This window comes from Apodemus sylvaticus, chromosome X (assembly GCF_947179515.1).
Source record: "Apodemus sylvaticus chromosome X, mApoSyl1.1, whole genome shotgun sequence".
NCBI classification, from domain to species: domain Eukaryota; kingdom Metazoa; phylum Chordata; class Mammalia; order Rodentia; family Muridae; genus Apodemus; species Apodemus sylvaticus.
The window spans coordinates 11,819,780-11,843,097 of NC_067495.1; the positions used below are offsets into that span (position 1 = coordinate 11,819,780).

The following is a 23,318-nucleotide window of genomic DNA, read 5'->3' on the forward strand; positions in this document are numbered from 1 at the left end:
CTTAAATAACTCCCTTAAAGAAATACAGGAGAACAGGTGTCAACAGGTAAAAGCCCTTAAAGAGGAAACACAAAAATCCCTTAAAGAAATAAGGGAGAACATGGGTCAACAGGCAGATACCCTAAAAGAGGAAACACAAAAATCCTTTAAAGAATTACAGGAAAACACAAACAAGTGAAGGAACTAAACAAAACTATCTAGGATCTAAAAATGGAAGTTGAAACGAAGAAAAAAAATCTCAATGTGAGACATCTCTGGAGATAGAAAACCTTGGAAAGAATTCAGGAGTCGTAGATTCAAGAATCAACAACAGAATATAAGAGATAGAAGAAAGAATGTCAGGTGCTGAAGATACCATAGAAAACATTGACTCAACAGCCAAAGAAAATGCAAAATGCATAAAGCTTGTAACCCCAAACATCCAGGAAATCCCGGACACAATGAGAAGACCAAACCTAAGCATTATAGGTATAGAAGAGAGTGAAGATTTCCAACTTAAAGGGCCAGTAAATATCTTCAACAAAATTATAGAAGAAAACATCCCTAACCTAAGGAGAGAGATGTTATGCCCATGAACATAAAAGAAACCTACAGAACACAAAACAGACTGTACCAGACCAGAAAGTCCTCCCAGCACATAATAATCAAAACAACAAATGCACTAAACAAAGAAAGAATATTAAAAGCAGTAAGGGGGGAAAGGGCAAGTAACTTATAAAGGCAGGCCTATCAGAATTACACCAGACTTTTCACCAGAGACCAAGAAAGCTTGAAGATCCTGGGCAGATGTCATACAAACCCTAAGAGAACACAAATGCCAGCCCAGGCTACTATACCCAGGAAAGCTCACAGTCACCATAGATGGAGAAACCAAGATAGTCCATGATAAAACAAATTTACACAATATCTTCCCACAAATCCAGCACAACAAAGGATAATTGATGGAAAATGCCAACACAAGGAGGGAAACTTCACCCAAGAAAAAGCAAGAAAGTAATCTTCTCCCAACAAACTCAAAAGAAGATAGCCATACAGGCATAAAAATAACATCAAAAATAACAGGAAGCAACAATCATTATTCATTAACATCAATGGATTCAATTCCCCAATAAAAACAACATACACTAACAGAAATATTTTTCATGTAAATCTTCAATTTTATCAGAAAATGTTTGTAATTCCTCTTTCAATTAATGTAGTAATTTTTATATATCTACCATTTATCTGCATTATTTTTCGTGACAATCCCCAATTTTAACATGTTTTTATGTATTTCTATTTTATCAGAAATGTTTTCAATGTAACTCTGTTTTTACCACAAAATGTTTTTAAATCCACCTTCAATTAATTTAGAAATGTATTATTTGTCTACCATTTTATCTGTATAATTTAGCAAGAAATAGTCAATTTTAATGTTTTTCTATATATTTCTTGAATTTTGTCAAAATATTTTCCATGCAAATCTTCAATTTTACCTGAACAAGTTTATGGTTCCAGTTTCAACCAACTTAGAATTATTTTATGCCTCTCATTTTATCTGTATAATTTTCCATGACAATCCTTAATTTTAACATGTTTTTCTACATATTTCACAAATTTTATGAGAAATATTTTCCATGTTATCTTCCATTCTATCATAAAATATTTCTACTTCCTTTTTCAATTAACTTAGCAATGTTTTTATGTCTATCACTTTACTCTTCAATTTTCCATGAAAATTGTCCATTTTTACGTGTTTTTCTATATATCTCTTCTATTATATCAGAAATATTTTCCATATAAAAGTTCAATTGTATCATAAAATGGTTTTACTTCCTTTTTCAATGAAAGAACATGCTTTTGAAAAGAAAGAAGAAAAAAAGGAACTTTTCCTAACCCGGAAGATGGAGATGCCAATAAAGGCATATGAAGCATACAAAAGAGAAAATAGAATGGACCAGAAAAGGAAGTCCCTTGGCACAAGATAGTTTAAATATTAAATTTACACACACACACACACACACACACACCTTTAAAAAAACAAAAGATGATGCATGTGGTAGACATACCACTAGTTCCAAAACTTGGCAACTAGGCAGAGGCAGGCAGATCTCTCTTGTGTGAGCTATCTAAATTTAAGCAAAAATAATCATTACAGGGCTGTGTAAGTGAAAGGACCTTTAAGTAAGGCCAGGTATATGCACTCTATAGAAAGAGCAGGCCTTATTTGCATTCAGTTTATTACTTGCTTTGCTTCCCTCTGTGTGAGTTTATCCTGGCCTCTTTGGGCACTGCATGCCCATGGCACATCTGACACATACTCAGTTACACACTCATACACATGATATTAAAAATAAAGTCTTTTATAAGATGTTCCTAAAGACACTTGGCGTCTTGGGCCTGGGCAGCATCGCCGAGGCTCTTCTCGGGACCAGGCTGCGTGGGCAGCGAGGTACCAGGATCCTAGCCTGCGCTGCCACCATAACCTCCCTCACAGACTGACTCATGGATATGCAGAAAATACGCATGGGCTTAACAGGATTTGGAGCGTTGTTTTCTCTTTCTGTTCGTTGGAATGATTCTCTTTTTTGACAAAGCAGTTGGAAATTGGATGTTGGAAATGTTCTGTTTGTGGCCGGTTTGACTTTTGTGATTGGTCTAGAAAGAACATTCAGATTCTTCTTCTGGAAGCACAACATGAAAGTCACTAGATTTTCCTGGGCGGTGTGTTTGTGCTTCTTATTCGTTGGCCTTTCATAGGCATGATCTCTGAAATTTAGGGAGGGATTCTTTCTCTTGTTCAGGGCCATTTTTCCAGTGGTGGTTGGCTTTTTCAGAAGAGTGCCTGTCTTCAGATCCTTCCTAAATCTCCCTGGAATCAGATCATTCGTAGACAAAGTTTGAGAAAGCAACAATGGGATAATAACAAGGGAGCTGAAGAACTTTAAAAATGTATTATTTATAAAGCCGTTTTATGGTGCTTTTGGATCTTAAAAAAAATGTTCCTAAAATAGGGGAAGTCCTACTTAAGCAATTGAAATAGACATTATCATCGGACCCTCCTCTAGAATCAGGGACTTTTAGGAATTTATGGAGAATATCTTACATTGAAGCCTGTGTTTCTTGGAGCGCCCTGGAGTCTCCCGGGTCCCGGAGCGCCCACTCCACAGTGGCTCCACGAGCGCAGGTTGGTGCTACCTTCCTGCTGCAGCAGTGCAGCACTACACAACCATCTGTGACTTTGGATGTTCCACAGTCCTGGGTCTGAGCCTCCAAGGCTGCTTTTTTTCTGCCTTCTTGCCCAGAGTCCCTGCTCAGATACCCACCCAGGCTGCCTCCATTTTCTCAAGGAAGGTTCCTCGGCACTCTCCCTCCCGCACAGCATAGTGGAGCATGAGAGGGCTGCGTGCACCAGCAGTCAAGACATTTTTCCCAGACATAACTTCACCAAGATGTCCAGTGACAGGCAAAGGTCAGACCATGAGAGCCCCAGCACCAGCTGTGGCAGTTCAGATGCAGACCGGGGAGACCCTGCTGCTCCAGAGCCTGGGGAACAGGAAGAAAGAAAACCTTCTGCCACCCAGCAGAAGAAAAACACCAAACTCTGTAGCAAAATGCCTTCTAAGTTACCCACTAATGCTAAAAGAATTCAGGAGCTAGCTGAGATCTCCCTGGATCCTCCTCCTGACTACGGTGCTGGGCCTAAAGGAGATAATATTTATGAATGAAGGTCAACTATACTTACTTCACCAGCTTCTGCATATGAAGGTGGTGTCTTTTTTCCCTGGACATCACATTTTCTTCAGATTATCCACTTAAGCCACCAAAGGTTACCTTCTATGCCAGAATCTATCACCACACCATCAACAGTCATGGAGTCAATGCCTGAATTCTCTGAAAGACAGCTGGAGCCCTGTTTTGAATATTTCAAAGGATGTGTTCCCTATTTGCTCTCTTTTGACAGGTTGCAACCCTGTGGATACTCTGGTTGGAAGCACAGCCACTCAGTATTTGAACAACAGAGCAGAACATGGCAGGATAGCCAGACAGTGGACCAAGAGATATGCAACATAATTCACATAATTTGTATGCAGTGCGAAGGAGCAGAAGGCCTCTTCCCACTTTTGTACACAAAAGCCTCATGCTAAAGGAATAAAGGGAGCGGTGACCTTGGAGAGTAACTCCTTATGCAAGTAAGCTTCCCACCTGTAAAGAGAAATTAAAGTGTAGGGCAACGTGTGGTGATGTCTGCCTTTAATAACAGCACTTGGGAGGCAGAGGCAGGTGAATCTCTGAGTTCAGGTCAACCTGGTTTACAAAATGGGTTCTCAGATAGCCAAGCTATTGCAGTAAAAACCAGAAAGTTGGTAGATTTGCATTTGAATGAGGGGGCCTTGTGGCCACACCAGCATGCAGAAAACCTTGACAGTATAGGCAATTTGATTGTGACTTCAGAGCAAGGATTGAAAAGGGAGGATTGTGGAATTTCCCTCTGCAGCTAAGGAGAAGTGTCCAGGCCAGGCGTGTGTCATGGGAGTGTCCCTGCATGGAGGCCCAGAGAGGCCAGTGAACTAAGCTTTAAGGTTAAGCTTGGATTGCCTTGGAGACTCTGAGAATTAGAGATGCCAGAGTTGCTGTATACCTGTTGAGGAAAGCTGCTACCAGGGGATGGAATCAGCCGAACAGAGAAGTGCATTGCAGTCTGTCACGTGGTTATTAGTAATCATTCTTGTGCATGTTTGTAATGAACATCAGAAAAAAGACCAGATTGAAATACAGAATGTACAAGCCACTGAGACTGACAAGGTTAGGACCACTGTCAAAGCTTGTGCTTGGAGATGTCATTGTTGGGGAAGTTGATGTCCTTACAGAAACACCTGAGGTGCACTCAACTAAGAATATGGTACCCTTGTGAAATGATCCCACCCAGCTATGCTTCTGTATTGTGAAAGAAAAGTGCCTAAGGACATTTGGGATGCCACAACGCTACAACACAGAAAGCTGTTAAACTGGCAAAAGGGAGCCAAGGTTACGCCAGGCTGACAGCTAAACTAGGCACTGTTGCCACGATGGCTTTAAGGTCATGTAAAGTCACATACAGTCACACGAAGTCACATGCAGCTGTAAGAGTAAAGGGGTCATGCATGGACTGTTCCCTCACAGTTTCAGAGAACCACTGGGGTTAGGCAGTGTGTGGAAGACAAGTGCGAGTATGAAGGACCTGCGGGACAAGAGACCCTAAGAAAGCCAACCATGCAGCTCTGAAAATTAAGCCTCAGTTGACATGGAGACCCCAAGATGTTGGAGATGCCAGTACTGTGCAACATCTATTCAGCATGGCTGACTTCGGAGGATGGGCCCAGCCCAAGAGATAGATAGTATGCTAAAGGCAGCAAAGCTGGGAGGGTGCAGCTGTGTAAGCCCTTTGGTATCAACCATGGAGGTACAGGGGATGGCATTGGCCCTGCTGGGTTTCAGTACTGATTGGTGCAACTTTTTCCTCATTATGTCTATAGTCATCCCTTTTGAAATTGTAGGGTATATTTTATTATATATGAGAAATATGTCATTTAACTTTTTATTTTATAAGGAGTAACAATTAGGAGATTGCCTAGTGTCTCTAAAGAGACTTGACGGGTTTTCTAATTTAATTTTTTTTTTTTACTTATTCACTTTGCATCCCGATAAGTCCCCCCTCCCTTTACCTGAAACCACAACCTTTCTTTTCTAAGTGGGTTGGAGCTTTCTGGGTATTCTCCATCCTCGTACTTTAAGTCTGTGAGGCTAGGAACATCTTGAGCAATGTAGTGATGGTGGGAAAAATATGGAGGCTCTTAAAGTTAGACTACATTCATTTTGAAATATATATATATATTATAATATATATATTCAGAAGACAATTGGTACCACGCAGTGGAATGTGGTGTTTTCCATGGGATGACACACCATAGTATCAGGTATTTGAATACTTGGTCCCATGTGGTGGCACTGTTCTGAGGAGGCTTGGGGGTTTGATCTCGTTGGAGGACATATGATACTGGCGGAAGTCTTTGAGAGTTAGGAGACCCACCATTTCAAGCTTGTGCTCTGCTTTGTATTAATGGTTTAAGATGTGAGCCCTCAGGTTCCAATTGCACTGTCATGCCTTACTACATCTTAATGGACTCTAAAACTCTGGATGCATGAACCAAACAAACCCTTTCTTCCACAAGTTACCTTTGATATAGCATTTTATCATAGAAATAGAAAATAGCTTAATATACCAGTGGTCTTCTCCAGGGTGTGCACCTTAAAATAGAGAAAAGCAGCACGGGACTCATCAGCCTTGCTGACAGTTATGGCAGATGTTATAGACGTTTTGGGTTTTTTTTTTTATTGTTGTTGCTTTGATGATTTCCTTACCCATTCTCCAGCAATGAGGGCTCATTTCCCCAACTGTTTTGTTTGTCATGCTTTTAGTAGAGGTTACAGTTATTCTCATGATTTTACCATTTGTATGTTAGTATATAATCATCAAGTAGCTGCCCTGGGCCTTAGACCTTCGTGGCCAACTGAGGTCTGCAGCAGCTTTCTGTGTATGCCCTAATGGCCCACCCCTGAAGGTCTCTTTCTGTTTGACACCCTAAAAACAGCACCATAGCAGTAGGCAGGCACAGCAATAGTCACTATAAAACCTACTGACAGTCTGTGTTGATTTCTGAGACTGAGTCCTGGAGGAGGGTCAGAGAATCTTAAGCTCAACCATTAGGAAAGCAGGGACGGCTATTTTAGGAGCCTCCACTAGGGTTGTGACATGCTCCTCCAGGACACATCAACTGTTACAACCTGCTAAAGACTGGCATAAATAGTATGCCTCAGGCACTGGTAGGGAACCTGAAAGGTGGAATGCTCTGGAAGTCTTTAAGCCCCCGACTGTGAGACCCCTGAGGGAACTCCAGCTCTGGGGGTGGGGGTGGGGTCTTTCCATCCTCTCGATGGAAGCTCTTTGTAAGTTCTAATAAAATTTGTCATTTTCATTCTCCTTTGTCTCTATTTGGGACTTCCACATTCTTCCCCTTACTTTAAATTCACTGTGTCCTGACACTCTTGTTTCTTTCATGTGTTGGTCTTCTGCTTCTCCTGGAAACCCATTCGTTGTTCATCCCACAGAACTAAGTCGCTTAATTGTTTAGATGTCCACCCCTATCTTTTTTAAGAATTAATTCATTTGTGGGGTGGTGGGCTGTGATAGGCAGCCTGGCCACTGGTAGAGCTCAGGTTTAAAACTCTGGTGACCCAGCAGGTGACTATCGCCTGCAAGGAAAGATAGGTGTTTGGCTACACTCCTTGGGACCCTGGCTCCTGTCATGTAGCTACAGCTCCCAACACCTGCCCCCCCATGCCCCATAGAGAGGTCTGTGCTCAGCAGGCACATAGGAGGAGCACCAAGCCCTCCCACATGCAGATAAGGTACCCCAAGCTCTCAGCCCCTGACCCATCCCCAAACTGTATATAGGAGTCCTATCCAGAAAGAATAACTGTGTGTGAGAACTACTCCGTCCTCCAAGAGCTTCTGTCAACAAGAGCTGTAATGCTGCCCATTGGGAAGAAATCAGCTCTCCCAAAACACCACCTGAAGCTGCCCTGCCTCCTGGCTCAGCCCAGCCCAGCCTGACTCAGTGCTGCATGATGTGGAGCAGCTGAGACAGCATGGCAGAGACTGAGGTGAGGCCAGCTGCAGCAGCAGGGGTGGTGGAGATTGTGGAGACGACTCCCCCTTCCTGCTCTTACTCTCTCCCCTTTGCCTGAACACTCACACCCAGATGGCCAGAGATCTCTCTGGAAAGTCTCCAGTACACAAGCCCGCATTTATTTATTTACTTTACATTCCGATTGCTGTCCCCTCTCAGTTTCCCCTTCATACACACTCTCCTCCCATCCCCCTCTCGCCAACAGTCTTCTGGATATTCAAAGTTAAAAAATAATGGGAAAACTGTGGAGATATTCTCCAGACCACCAATTTTACAACTCCCGTGAGATCCACATTCATTTTTCCCACAGAGAGAGGGATTTTTGGTAGTGGTGTAATTTTATGGGACCGTCTCCTGTACCTCAGGAGGGCCTCCACCTTGCTATCAAGCAGAGGATGGCAATGAATGCTTGATATCCCTGCCTCTAACTCCATGGTGCTGTGATTTCAGGTCTGCACCACCATATCCCTGCTTATTGCCAAGGTTGAGATGCCTGCTACGGTTTCCTGAGTACTATAAACACTGTGACAAGTGGCTACACCCCCAGTCCCCAAAGTTAAGAATTTAAACATCAACTTCAATTTTGCTGCAAACACACAAATTTTATTTTAAACAGAAACAGAACACAAGTGAACTTTGCTTCAAAACCGACATGAACATCAGGTGTAATGACCAGAGACAGACCCCATGGCAGAGGGGCATCCCGGTTCAGTCCACTTGAAACTTTATGACAGGCTGAGCTTTTCAAAGAGGTACTCGACCATGTTATGCTCTCCATCCCCCATCTGGCGCAGGGTGGTCAGGTAGCCGCTCATCTCCTTCAGAACTTGGACCTGCTGATCCAGGCAGTTTTGCTCGAGGAATTGGCAGAGGTGGGCGTCGCCTTTTTCCTTGGCCACTTTGTGCATGTTCAGCAGGCTCTGGTTGATCATCATCTCCATGTGGAAGGCGCATTCCAAGGCCTGGAAGCCCCCATACCAGCTCTCGCGCTCTGGTCTTGCAAGGTCACGAAGGTTGACGCAGCCTCCACGCTTGTTCTGCAGGTTCATGAACATCTCGGCCCTGCTCTGGCAGCTGTGTGACTTGCTCAAGAAGAACCGCTTGAAGTTCTCCTGGGCCACGTCATCACGGTCGAAGTAGACGGCCATCGACATGTACATGTAGGAGGCATAGAGGTCCAGCTGGACATGGGTGCTGATGGCATCCTCGCAGTGCCAGTCATAGTTCTGTCGCACTTGAGAAGGAGCTTCGGCCATGGCGGTGGCACTTACACAACAGCCTCAGCAGTTCCCACCTGCTCAGAGGGGCAGGTCGGGTCCAAAGAACACAGTCCCACAGTCCCAAAGCACCTCTGAAGAGACCAGAGGGATTCAGCTGGAGCCGGAGGCAGCAGCCAATATGGCTGTTCCCACCCAACGACCTCGGTATTTAAGGGCAGGGTTTACAGGAAGAGGCGGGGCATCAATGGAAATGAGTGTTGACAACCAATCAGGACATTGTTTTAGCCCCGGGGATTATTGGGGGGTGGGACATCAGCGGAAATGAGTGTTGGTGACCAATCATGGGGAGGAGCGGGGCATCAGCGGAAATGAGTGTTAGGGACCAATCAGGACGTTTCTACCCCACGGGTCATGGGAGGGGCGAGGCATCAGCAGAAATGAATGTTGGCGACCAATCATGACTTTTTTTCATCTTCTGGGCTTATGGGAGGAGCAGGGCATCGGCAAAAATGAGGGTTTGCCCCTAATCGTTAAATTATTTCAGCCCCAGGGCTTATTGGAGGGGAGAGGCATCAGCGGAAATGAGTGTTGGCGACCAATCATGACATTGTTTCAGCCCCAGGGCTTATTGGAGGGGCGGGGCATCAGCGAAAATGAATGTTGGCGACCAATCATGACATTGTTTCAGCCCAGGGCTTATTGGAAGGGCGGGGCATCAGTGAAAATGAATGTTGGCGACCAATCATGACATTGTTTCAGCCCCAGGGCTTATTGGAGGGGAGGGGCATCAGCGAAAATGAATGTTGGCGACCAATCATGAGGTTGTTTCAGCCCCAGGGCTTATTGGAGGAGCGGGGCATCAGCGGAGATGAGTGTTGGTGACCAATCATGACATTGTTTCAGCCCCAGGGCTTATTGGAGGGGCGGGGCATCAGCGGAGATGAGTGTTGGCGACCAATCATGACATTGTTTCAGCCCCAGGGCTTATTGGAGGGGAGAGGCATAAGCGAAAATGAATGTTGGCGACCAATCATGAGGTTGTTTCAGCCCCAGGGCTTATTGGAGGGGCGGGGCATCAGCGGAGATGAGTGTTGGCGACCACTCTTGAGGTTTCTACCCCACAGGTTATGGGAGGGGAGAGGCATCAACAGAAATGGGTGTTGGTGCCCAATCATGACATTGTTTCAGCCTCAGGGCTTATGGGAGGAGCGGGGCATCAGCGGAAATGAGTGTTGGTTCTAATCATGACATTTTTCATCTTCTGGGCTTATAAGAGACCACAGAGCATCGACACAAATGAGGGTTTGCCACTAATCATTAAATTATTTCAGCCTCAGGGCTTATGCGAGGGGCAGGGCATCAATGGAAATGAGTGTTGGCACCTAATAATGATGTCATTTCAGACCCAGGGATTATGTGAGAAGGCGGAGCAGCCGCTGATATGAGGGTGCACAATGATGATGTCACTTCAGGGGCAGGGCTATTGGAGGGGGCGGGCCAGAAGTGTTGATTTCAGAAGAGTCGGGGCATACTGGGCACTTACTGAGCTACACCGTAATTTTTAATACCTTCTATTAATAAACTCCAATGTTTTGGATGAAATTCTTTGGATGCTTTATAAAACAGTTTCTCTGAATAGCTCTACAATGTCAAGTCTCTCAGCAACTCTGCCGTTGGTCTCCTTAGGTCAATTTAATATCATAACGTTTTGTTTGAAAGTCAGCTCTCATCACTGACCTCAAGCAGGAGTCATCTGTCTCTTTTATTACAGGGTCAAGGGTGAGATTGATAGGTCTGTTCAGTGCCATCAAGAAACCAGGCAACTTCACATCTATATAGGATTTTCAAAGCTTTTCAATAATAAGAGTGAAAGTAGTTTTTTCATTAATGTGCATGGTAACTAAGAAAAGGGAAACGCTTGTGCCTTTCTATGGGTAAAATTCATGGCAATTCAGTGACTTCAACATTCTCTCTACTGCCTCAGCTCTAAAATCAGGCCTTTTTATTTAATTTTTTATTTGCTTTATATCCCAACCATTGCTCTTCTTCTAGTCACACCCTCCCACAATCGATTCCCCAATATCCTGATCCCTTCTCCTCTGGGCAGGTTGGCGGTGTCTTTTTTTCTGGACATCACATTTTCTTCAGATTATCCATTTAAGCCACCAAAGGTTACCTTCCATACCAGAATCTATCACCACACCATCAACAGTCATGGAGTCATCTGCCTGAATTCTCTGAAAGACAGCTGGAGCCCTGTTTTGAATATTTCAAAGGATGTGTTCCCTATTTGCTCCCTTTTGACAGTTTGCAACCCCGTGGATGCTCTGTTTGGAAGCACAGCCACTCAGTATTTGAACAACAGAGCAGAACATGGTAGGATAGCCAGACAGTGGACAGAGATTTGCAACATAATTCACATAATTTGTATGCAGTGCGAAGGAGCAGAAGGCCTCTTCCCACTGTGCTGCAGATCTTTATAGCCTTTACAATATGGACTTCTATGTATATGTTATCCTGATCCTACTCTTGCCTTTATCCTCTGGAGACTGGGAGAGTACTCCAAAAGATAAAAGATACCAAGAGTAGAACTTTGTAGCTGTAGATTAGTTATGTTTAAAATGCCTACTTGCAAGACTTGCTTCTTTGGGATATCAAAATGTATTTTGTGATGTACTAAGGATACCGGTCCTGAAGTCTACCAAATATTATAGTGCATTTTAGCCTAATTCATCTGTATGAAGTTATAAAAGTAGCTGTAGATGACTAGGAATTATGTCATTTATATTGCGCCCAGATTTACTTCGGAGTATGTGGTACATGCTGATGTGAAAATATTTTACCATTCTCAGTTTGTAATGAGAGGATTTCCTTCTACCCTTTGTAGCCCAGATAACACTGATGTATCATCTCAAACTCAACAAACATACTTCTGAAGGCAAAAAAAACCTGTTTCTCAAGTCTTAAGTAGCTGACTTAACTTCTTGTGTCAAAGCAATTGCAGAGGCAGTGGTGCTAGCTATCAATGTAATTAAAGCTGCTATACCAGCTATAATCAAGCCCACTACCCTCTTGCTTCTGCTTAAAGCCTGACTCACTTCTTTCAGTACCTGCAAGCTTTTTTAAAATACCAAGGTCCTGTAATATTCACAGGCAATAAAACAAAAGCTGGTTGATAGACCACTATCACAGACATGCTAGATTTCAACACATAAACACCATCAGATAGTGAACAATCAACAAAACTTGATTTACTGCCAAATTTCTTGAAGTGGTCCAAAAAGTTCTCCACACTGCTTCTTCCTCCCTGAACTTAGGAAAGTGTGTATGGCTGTGTGTTCCCTGAGAGGATAAATTCTCTGAATCTATTTCCCTGGCCAGCTCAGCTGCTTTGTTCCCAGTGAAAGCCTGCTGAGGTTGGCTGTTAAATGGATAATGAAATGAGTTGGGCAAAGCACGTTTGGGAGAAAAGATTGTGAATCCATTGAAGATGAGGTCAGAGAAGAAAGAGACTGCTGCAGGTTTCCTGCTACACAGCTGAAGATAAACCTGGGAGAAGGTTTGGATGTGGAGTTACAGAAGGAGAAGTATGAATTGGGCTTCAGACTTCAGTCAATTGCTTTCTCAGGCAGGAGTCCTCCTTGGGTTATCAGGGGGTGGCTGTGGGTTTTGGAGGCTGGGACCAAGCAAGGCCAAAGGAGGTTGGAATGGGAAGATCTGTGGACACCACAGAAAAGGGAATCAAGGGGCAGGGTGGGCAGTTAAGGCTGCCATAATTATTCTTCAGAAGAGCTGGGAATGAGACTGCAGTTAGGATCTGGGGAAACAGGAGAGGAGATCTTCAGTCAGCCCCTTAACCGTATTCTTCACTATCCTGATCCACTTGAGATGTACTGAAGCAAGCAACTTTAGATTGAACACATAGTCTCCTGTGCTTCCTGTTAAATGGAGTTAGGTGAGTCACCACTGCTGTAACAGTGCATAGATTTCTGCAAATGTGCCATCGTGAGGCGTTTTAGTCACGTGTCAGTTTGTGCTGCAGGGATGCCACAGAGCACTGCTTCAGTTATACAGGCCTATGCTGTGATCTCCTATCCATTCTTGTTCAGTTAGGGTTTGGGTAAGTGCTACTGGAGCATTCTCAGGTCCTCTGCTTTCTTGTCGGTTATCCTCATGTAAGGGACAGTGCTTCTTGGTAAGCTGCATCTAGGAAAGTAAGTTCTGCTTTGTAAAAGTAGCATAATCTTCACTGTGTCCTTAACAATCACTGTACATTAGGGTCTTAGGTGCTCCTGTTCACAAATAAGCAACTTCAGAGTTGCAGAAGTGATCTCTCCAGCACTGTTGTAGACGGAGCTTAGATAACTCTACAGCAGTAGCACATTGCTGTTTGCAAATATGCCACCGTTGGCTGTTTTAGTCACAGGAACTTTTTGTTTTTTCCAAGGACGCCTCTTTGTCCAGCTTCAGTGACTGATGCTTTTGCTCTGCTCTCCACTTCCATTCTTGTCACTCAGTCAGCCATAGGTCAGAGATCTGCCCTTTTGTAAGTCAGTCACCACTTCTGTTACAGTACATCTCCATGACATCCACCATTATGCCATACATCTTTCGGCTGTCCAAGGACAATGCTTTTCAATGCGTTGTTGACAATCACTATCCATGCTGGAACCTATGCATTACAGTTCTCTGGAAACCAACTTCAGACTTGTCCAAGTAATCTGTGCTTCGTTACAGATGACATTTGGAAACCACTGCAGTAGCCGTAAGTGGGTATAGGCCAATATGCTCTTGGTTTGCATTTCAATATCACGTTCATGTGCTTTCCTAAAGTGGCACTGAGGGCTGATTCAGGTGTGAATGGGAATACTGTGCTCCTCTCTGCCATTCCTGTCCACCCAGTGGCCTGTTTTAGTGCCACTATAATGTACTTTTTAATACTTTCCTGTAAATCTATTCAGACCTGAGTTATAGTACTTGTGCTAGGTTTCTGGCTAAGCTCCACCCCACAGTCACCTGGCAACAGCCAGGTATGTCCCTCCCCAAAGGGACCTTGCAATAGCCAGGTATGCCCCTCCCCACAGTTCCTTGGCAACAACCAGGTAGGTCTGGCCCACTAGAACAGGCGCTGCGTGCCCCCTCCTGTGTCCCCCCTCTCTTGCCTCTCTTACTCTCCTCTTTCCCCCTCTCTTGCCCTCTTGGGCTCTTCCCTTCCTGCTCCTCTCTTCCTCTCTCCATGTGGTCATGGCCGGCCTCTACTCTACTCTCCTTCTCTCTGCCTTTCTCTACCTCTACCACTCCCTTAACTCCCCTCCCCATGCCCAAAATGAACTCTATTTTATACTATAGCTTCCTGTGGCTGGTCCTGGGTGGGAAGGGAAGCCTCAGCATGGCCCCGCTGATGCTCCCCCTTCCCCACACCCCATGGAGCACATTCTCACGATGCTTTCTTATGATCACAACAACTGGTGCATCTTAACATTCACTGTTTCAGGAAGTTCATGGTGTTGGCAAAGTGTTTCCATTTTCACCATGCTCCTAACAAATCCCCTTCCACTGTGAACAAACTCTATGCTATTCTCAAGCAAGCAACTACAGAATTGCATGAGGAATCTGGTAAGCTTTATTGTCATGGAGTTTAGATATTGATGCAGCCGTCATCGACATAATAGTGTGAAAATATGCCATTCTGAGGTGCTGTGTCCTGTGTGCATGCTTTGAAAGGATACCACTGTACTGTTTCAGTTATATACTTGTGTGATGTGCTGTCTTCTATTCCACTCTTGTTCAATCAGTGACCTGGCACAATGCTTTGAAAAGCATATCATTTCCTCTGCTTTCCTGTAAGTCATGTTTCCCTCCTGTGAAACAGCCCTTCTCTGTTGTAACACCATTGCTATTACAAAGCTCTTGTTGTGAAAGTGTGACAACATTCTTTCTTTCTCACCTTCTTCAATTTGTGAGCATAGTGTGATGGTTTCTATATGCTCAGCCCTGTGTGTGGCACTATTAGAGGGTGTGGCCTTGTTGGAGGTGGGTGTGGGCTCTAAGACCCTCGTCCTAGCTATCCAGAAGCTAGTCTTTCACTAGCAGCCTTCAGATAAAGATGCAGAACTCTCAACTCCTCCTGCACCATGCCTGCCTGGATGCTGCCATGTTCCTGCCTTGATGATAATGGACTGAACCTCTGAACCTGTAAGCCAGCCCCAATTAAATGCTGTCCTTATGAGAGTTACCTTGGTCATGGTGTCTGTTCACAGCAGTAAGACCCTAACTAATTCACACGGCTTGCATGATGTTATGTTTCATTTCCTGTTGTCTGTAAACATTCCAGGTTATTTTTTGCTCACCTTTTGTTTTTGTTAAACACAGGTTCTTTTGTCATACTATATACTCAGAATACCGTTTCCCCTCTCTCAACACCTCACAGTTCCTCTCCACTTCCTCTGCCATCTCTTCCTTTCTGTCTCTCCTTAGAAAAGAACTGGCTCCTTAGAGATAACCACAAACATAACAAAATAAAATATAATAAGATAAAAAGAAAGGCATCATATGAAAGGTGGAGATGGGAAGCTAACAAAAGAATAAGAGAACCTCAGGAGCGGGCAAAGAATCAGAGACTACCTTGAGCACACATTCAGGCGTCCCTTCAAAGCTTTAAGCTGAAAATTATAGTATGGATGCAAAGGCTCATCTGCAGACTGGTTTAGGGACTGGGCTTGCTCCTTCAGTCTCTGTGAGTTCCTATGAGAGTTGGCCATGTGGACTTAGAGGGCATCATGCCCTCCATCTTGGTGTCCTCCATCCCCTCCATCTCTTACACTCTGTGGGCTTCCCTGAAATCTGGGGGCAGGGATTTGATGGAAACGTCTCATTTAAGGCTCTGTGTTCCAAGGTGTCTGTCTTTCTGTCTGTCCGTCTGTCTGTCTGTCCGTCTGTCCGTCTGCCTGTCCATCCATCTCTCTCTCTCTCTCTCTCTCTCTCTCTCTCTCTCTCTCTCTCTCTCTCTCTCTCTCTCTCTCCCTCTCCCTCTCCCTCTCCCTCTCTCTCTCTCTCTCTCTCTCTCTCTCTCTCTCTCTCTCTCTCTCTCTCTTTCTCTGAGCATGTGTGTGCACGTGCATGTGTGTGAGTGTGTGTGTGTGTGTTCTGGTCATTGCATATTTTTCCCTTCTGATGCAGATGGAAACTTCTTTGGGTATGGCTGAATGAGACACTGATTTATAAATATGGCAGAGTATCACTAGGAGCCATCTTATAGTTACTTCCAGAGAATAGATGGCCTTGGGAAAAACTAAATACTACTGGTTTAAAAAAATGATCACTATGTTCTTAACAAACCCAATCTAGTTAGGAATGTGTGGAGTGCTTTTCTGAAGCACACAACTTCATAGTTGTGTGAGTAATCTCATCTATTTGTTGAGGATGGAGTTGAGATATCACTGTGTACACTTGTGTAGCACTTTCAAAATCACATGGCTGTGATTTCCAAAGGTGCCACTGTGTACTGCATGAGACTTGGACACATAAGCTGTGCTCTCCTGTTCCATTCTTGTTCAGCCAGCATCCTGCAGCAATGCTACAGGAATATTCTCATTTTCTCTGCCTTTCTGTAAATCTGTGCTGACTTGTCTGACAGTACTTCTCTGCTGTCAATTCCATCTTTATAACAAAGCTCTTGCTGCTGTAAAAGTGATTCCATTTTCCCTGTGCTCTTACAATCCTGGTCTAGCTAGCAACATAGGTGCTGCTGTGCCGAAAAAAGCATCTTGGCAGTTGTAGCAGTAGTCTTGCTTCCTTGTAAATGGAGTTTGCACATCACTGCAGGAGCAGTACCCAGGTATAGGCCAGCATGCTCATGTGTGGTATTTCAATATCACCTGTGGGTATTTCCCCAAAATTCCTCTGTGTACAGCTTCAGCTATGGAAGCACATGCTGTGCTCTCTTTTCTTCTTCTTGTTCAATCAGTGTCCTGGTGCAGGGATAAAATAATAATCTGATCTCCTCTGCATTTCTCCAGGTCAAGCCCTGTCTGTCCCTTTGTGGTAGAGCACTCCTCCGTTGTAATGTTCATTGGCAGAACAAAGTCCTTGCTATTATAAAATTTTCCACCATTTTTCTCTGTGATCCTAACAATCTTATTGTACTTAGGAATGCATGCACTGCTCTTCTGAAGCAAGCAGACTCAGTGCTTCAGAAGCAATCCCACGTGCTTTCTTGTGACAGAATTTAAGAGTAGCTGCAGTAGTAGCACATCAGCTTTTGCAAGTGTCCTGCTTCAGTTTTAGAGGGGCAAGTATGCTGTGCTTTTCTTTCCTATCCTTGTGCAGTCATAGGTGCATATGGGCCTGGATCATGATATCTGCTGTTGTCTCTGTTGAGTCAATGCTTGGTTCCTTGGTTTCTGCTTCTTCCTGGACTTTGGGAGAGTGTGGCGCCTGTGTGCTGTCTGATAGGAAATTTTCCGTGAACAGATTTCCCTGGCCTGTTCAGCTGGATTGTTCCCAGGGAAAGCCTGCTGGTGCTAGAGGCAGAGATAATGAGCTGAGTTGGGGGAGAGAGGTTGGGAGCACAGGTCTTTGTGACCACTGGGGGATGGGGTCAGAGAGGTCAGAGACTGCAGCAGGTTTTCTGCTACCCATCTGGGGATGAGACTGGGGGACCGGATCTCAGGTGCAGTAGGAGAAGTATGGATCTGACAAAGGCTTACTTGGTGTACTCACAGTTTAGTATTTTTTTTGTTAAGATTTATTTATCTATTTGTTGGCTTGTTTGCTTGTTTACTTAGTTACTTACTTATTTTTGTATGTGAGTTTACTGTCATCTTCAGACACACCAGAAGAGGGCATCAGATCTCATTACAGATGGTTGTGATCCACCATGTGGTTGCTGGGATTTGAACTGAGGGCCTCTGAAAAAGCAGTCAGTGCTCTAAATCACTTAGCTATCCCCTAAGCCTCAGTTTAGTATTTTTATGGGATTCCTGCATATATGAAGGAGTGGGTCTGATTCTTGAGCCTTCTCTTGAGGCTCTTGTGCTGGTTTGCCATGTCCAGCTCCAATGTAATGGGCTTTGTTTAAGTCACTATATTTTATCTTGTTAACATCAACAAAAAAACCCACGAACACATATATTCTGAAGTGGACCACGTTTGTTCAGAACACGAGGGAAATGAAAGCACTTTTACAATGATGACAATGTTTTTATACTTATGCAGCTGACAAAAATACTGTTGGCCTTAAGGGAAAGTACAGGACCTGCGATTTATTTTATTTATTATTTTATTTTTATTATTTATTTTTGGTGTTAGAAGAAATGTTAATTTTTTTCTATTTTTAATAAAATGTTAATCCTTTTTATAGTCCAGACTTCATCCCCTTTAAGGTCTGCCTTCCTGTGACCCATCCCATACCTCCTTTCCCCGGGTCCTGTGTCCAATTCAATGTTCCTACACACACACAGACCTCCCCACTCCCTGGGCCCCAAGTCACTCGAGGGTTGGGTGCATCTTCTCTCACTGAGGACAGACCCAGCAGTCCTCTGCTGTATATGTGTTGGGGGCCTCATATCAGCTGCTGTATGCTGCCTAGTTAGTGTCTGAGATATCTCAGGGGTCCAGGCCAGTTGAGATTGCTTTTTTTTTTTTAAATTTGACTCATGACATCTTTTTATTAAACAACTCTCAACTACAAAAAAAAATCAGACAAAGAAACAGAAAGTACTAAAGAATAAATTTATTTTTAAGAGGCAGGTGGATTTTGAGTTCGAGGCCAGCCTGGAGTACAGGGTGAGTTCCAGGACAGCCAGGGGCTACACAGAGAAACCCTGTCCCAAAAAATAAAAAAAAATTGTTTTAAATTGTAACCAATGCACATGTCTTAATAGTTTTTAAAAACTATTTTTGCAATTTTTGAGTCATGCTGGGGAAAGAGTTTTCTAAGTACCTTTCAAAATTATTTTCAGGGATCTTCCCATTAAATCATTTCTGTTCCCTTCCTTAAGACTCCAGAAACACAATGGTCTGGAACTGAACACTGGCTGTTCCTCACTGCTCTGTGTGCAAGTGCATGCGCCTCCTTCCCCAGGCGCTAAACCTTTACACGTCCCAGAGTTCCCATGATCATAAATATTATATATAAAAGATAAAAAATCAGAACATTAAAAATACTGAAAACTCTTAAATGTTGTAAAAAACAAAGTCCCTTTCACTTGCCTGAGAATATCTGAGGCTGTTTAAAGATTCAATCTTAAAATTTAGACAAAGATAGCAGCTTGTACATTATTCACATGGCACAACAGAACCTTGAACAGTAAAATATAAAGAAAAATATTTATACTTAAGATTTTGAGTTTTTATATTTATTAGTAATTCTAAATTTCAAACCAAAAACATGTATCCTGTTTGTAACTTTTAGGAGGAAATTAAAAAGCTGAAAAGGGAACTGGAAAATTTGATCCTTGGTTTTTTGAAGAAATTGAAGTGCTGACGTACAATTATAAGGAAGAAATGAAAAAGAATATCCTATTAGAAGCAAAGTTAAAAAAAGTTTCAGAACAATTTGGATTTGAACTGTCTAGCCCTCTTGTTGTTTCTGAACAGCCAGAAGATGGAGAAAGTACTAATAGTTTCCCTATCTATTAATGACTTGTTTAACTGTAGATTTAAAACTATTTTATGAGTTAAGTCTCAGCTGGAAATCAAGCAGTTCCAGAACTACAGAATTTACATCTCAAAATATTGTATATTTTGCTTAAAAATAAAATCATATTTAGTTTTTACTTGTTAGAAAATCATATTTTTGAAGACTTCAGTAATATATGATTATACAGCTATGATAAATATTCCTATTTTCATAATGTCTTAAAATTTTGAAAAGCATAAGGGTAAGCTTATAACAATTTTACTATTTAAAATTGATTATTTTATATTTATTTTTGTGTTAAGATATTCAAATTCTAACTATGATTTCTATAGATACGTAGAAAACTGTTTAGAAGTTGACATATATATTGCCAAACAGCTAGCAACATTAAAATGAAGGTTCAACCTCTGTAAACACGACAAACTTGTGAATATTAGAAAATCACAATAATCCCAACTATTATTTCCATTTTACACATCAAGTATTATGTCTTTGAGCCTATAAATTTCTGTTTATCTACTTTCAAAAACTGATTAAACAAAGACTGATTATCAAAAGCACAGCCATATTTGTTCAGGTTCATGTTAATAATAACTGGTTTGGTATTCATGTAAGTATCTGGAAGTGGCCAGAATAAAGCAAGATGGTGGCGGTGGACCTTAATTAAAAAGCCGTCACAGCAATGCCACACAATCCCTTCAATCTGACCCTCTCTGCAGTCTTCAAACCAGGACAGCAGGTTCGTTGTGTTTCAGTGTAGGCAGATTTCCGACCTGGAATGCTCCATGTGGTGTAAGAAAATGTAATGGGTATTTCTTGCTTCCTAGCCCATATGGGTTTCCATTGATATTTGTTCCTATCAGCTCCAGAGTTTGCTCTAAGAGATCTGACAGGGGAACAACACTAATTTCCAAAACTCCAGGATCATCAGGATGGTGCGTTAGTACCAGGGCAATTCCAAACTCATAATTGACTACAGATGAGTGCCAGCAATATTGTTTGCTGTTCTTTTCTACTGGTACCCAACCAGGAATGTGCCCGTTTTCATTAGGTACTGGCTTCCCGTTCTGTTTTTCTATTTCCTTTGCTGGTATCCAGCACTCTGGGATAGGCTTGAAGTCTTCCTCTTTTGTGCTTTCTTTTGAATGTAGAAATTTTTTAAATCTTTGTCCGCTTGCTTGTTAGGTGTTCTACCTAGTTGAGCCCAACGGTATGGCTGACCTCTGTAGTTAGTGACATAGCAGCATGTTCCGTCCACTTTTTCTGTAGCAACCGCATTGTACACATCTGCATCAAATGCCTTTTCACTTAGTGTTTCAGTTGCCAAAACTTTACATGGTTGATGACCCCACCTGGCTGAAGGCTCAACTTTTATGTCCATCACCGACACACACGGCATCTTCCACTGCACAGAGCCTAGGTGGTTCATGGTGCCCACGCGCAACCTGTCTCCACTGCGCTGGGACCCCGGGGGAAGAGGTCTGCAGCAACAAGCAGAAAGAATACAAACACCATCCAGAGGATCCAAACAGCCGAGACTGCTGTTCTTACCATGGGGTCTCCTTCCTCCTCAGCTTCTTCCAGCCTTTCCTCAATTCAACCACAGGAGCCCCAGGCTTCTGTCCATTGGTTGGGTATCTGCATCTGGCTCTTTTCAGCTGCTTGTTGGGACTCTTGGAGGGCAGCCATGCTAGGCTCCAGTCTGCAAGCACACCACAGCACCAGGAACAGTCTCAGGCCCCAGGGCCTCCCCTTGAGCTGGATCCCAATGTGGGCCTGTCACTGAACCTCCTTTCCCTCAGTCTCCTCTCCATCTCTGCCCCTGCAGTTCTTTCAGACAGGAACAATTATGGGTCAGAGTTTTTGACTGTGGGATGGCAACCCCAGTCTCCGCCCCACTTGATGTCCTGTCCCTCCACTGGAGGTGGACCCTACAAGTTCTCCCTCCCACTGTAATGCATGCCATTCAAGGTCCCTCCCTTTGAGTTCTGAGAGTTTCTCACCTTCCAGGACCTGTGATAGTAATTGTAGCACCACACCAGAACTCTGACTGACCAAGAATGGTATGGTATAGGAGACAACAGCATGTGCATCTGTAACTGAGGCAGTACACAGTAGTCTCCTTGGACAAAATACACGTTATTTAAAATGTTGCTCAAGGGCATATTCGTCTATAACAATGTATATACAAATGCATAAACTAGTGCAAAGATATCTAAATGCCATCTATAACAAAGGATACAGGCTTAATCATTAGATTCTGAAGTTGCTTGATTCAGAACACCAGCACATAAGTTCCTAAGTGGACTAGAATTGTTAAGATCTCAGTTAAAATGATAATAAATTTACAACAGCGAGAAGTTTGTCCTGTCAGTTAACATCACAGTAATACACTGACTGTAAGAGAAGTGGTGGCCAATATACAGAGAAGCAAATACATGAGCTCATTAACAGAGGACCGCCCCAGGACAGTAACTGAACAAGATTACATGACAGCAGGGAAAACATGTCTGCAACTGAAGGAGAACCCGGTGGCAGCCTTGGAAAACACAAGTGCATGTGACTCTCATCGGTGTTTTGAAAAACAGATGCAATTCTATCATGGAGAAATTGAAATTCCTTTAACAACAATGCATACCTGCTAACTTACACACCTCTGAAGTGGTTTGCATCATGACAGCAGTACATAGATTTCAGTGCTATGGAATAGGGAAGAACAGTGTGGAAAAGGGCAGTAGTATTGCAAGAGCAAGAACTTTCCAATACCAACACAACAAATACAGTTCTGTGCTGTAGCAGAAGTGCTGATTGATATACTGGGAAGATAGCAGGTGATATTGTCTTTATAGACGTGCAAGTGGTCAATGGCTGAACTTTAGTGGAATAGTAAAGTAGTCCTTACACATCGATAAATGAAGCAGTTTGCTGTGGCTTCTTTGAAAACACATGTCCCTGTGACTTAAATGACTCCAAACCAAAATTGTTCAACTGCAATAAAATGTAAATTCTGTTTGCTAGTAAGTGAACTGTTTTGTTCACACAATTCTGAAATTGCTTACATCTGAACAACAGCAAATACAATCCTAAGTACATCAGGATTATTACGAACACAGTGGAGGGGGCTGGAGAGATGGCTCAGTGGTTAAGAATACTGGCTGCCCTTCCCGAGGTCCTCAGTTCAATTCCCAACAATCACATGGTGGGTGACAGCCATCTACAAGGGGATCAGATGCCCTCTTCTGGCATTTGCGTGTATATGCGGCAGAACACTCATACATTAAATAAATTAAAAAAAAAAGAATGCAGTGGAAGGTGGGCAGTCGTGGTGCACGCCTTTAATTGCAGCACTTGGGAGGCACACACGGGGGATTTCTAGTCTACAGAGTGAGTTCCAGGACAGCTAGGGCTGCACAGAGAAAACCTGTCTCGAAAAACACCAAAAACCAAAAAGAATACAGTGGAAATTATATTACTTTTACAACATCAAGAACTTTGTTATACCAATGCAACTCACAGAGATGTACTGTGACATAAGAGGTGATTGATTTGAAGGAAAGTGGAGGACCTGAGATTCTAATTGTGGCACTGAATCAGAACACTCATATAACTACTTTGTTGTTTACATCAGAATTTAAGTGGAAAATATCATCCTCAGTGAAGTAACCCAATCAAAAAAGAATACACATGGAATGCAATCTCTGATAAGTGGATATTAATTAGCCCAGAAGCCCTGAATACCCAAGGCAC

The 23,318-nt window shown here is 43.1% G+C and overlaps 1 protein-coding gene and 3 pseudogenes across 1 annotated transcript; 2 read left to right on the forward strand and 2 right to left on the reverse strand.

Annotated features, from left to right (window-relative positions):
- The first annotated feature begins 2,484 nt into the window (after positions 1-2,484).
- Positions 2,485-2,973, forward strand: LOC127675526 (vesicle transport protein GOT1B-like; annotated as a pseudogene).
- Positions 2,974-3,431: 458 nt separating this feature from the next.
- On the forward strand, positions 3,432-4,053 carry LOC127675208 (ubiquitin-conjugating enzyme E2 E3-like; annotated as a pseudogene).
- A 4,381-nt stretch (positions 4,054-8,434) lies between these two features.
- LOC127675211 (ferritin heavy polypeptide-like 17) lies at positions 8,435-8,965 on the reverse strand. Its single transcript, XM_052171222.1, has one exon. It carries the CDS (start codon positions 8,963-8,965, stop codon positions 8,435-8,437), a length of 531 nt encoding a protein of 176 aa, XP_052027182.1.
- An 11,076-nt stretch (positions 8,966-20,041) lies between these two features.
- LOC127675203 (uncharacterized protein C12orf29 homolog) lies at positions 20,042-21,000 on the reverse strand (annotated as a pseudogene).
- Between the last annotated feature and the right edge of the window lie 2,318 nt (positions 21,001-23,318).

Coding starts and splice junctions, on each gene's coding strand:
- LOC127675211 (XM_052171222.1), bottom strand. CDS start 8,965: ATGGCCGAAGCTCCTTCTCAAGTGCGACAGAACTATGACTGGCACTGC.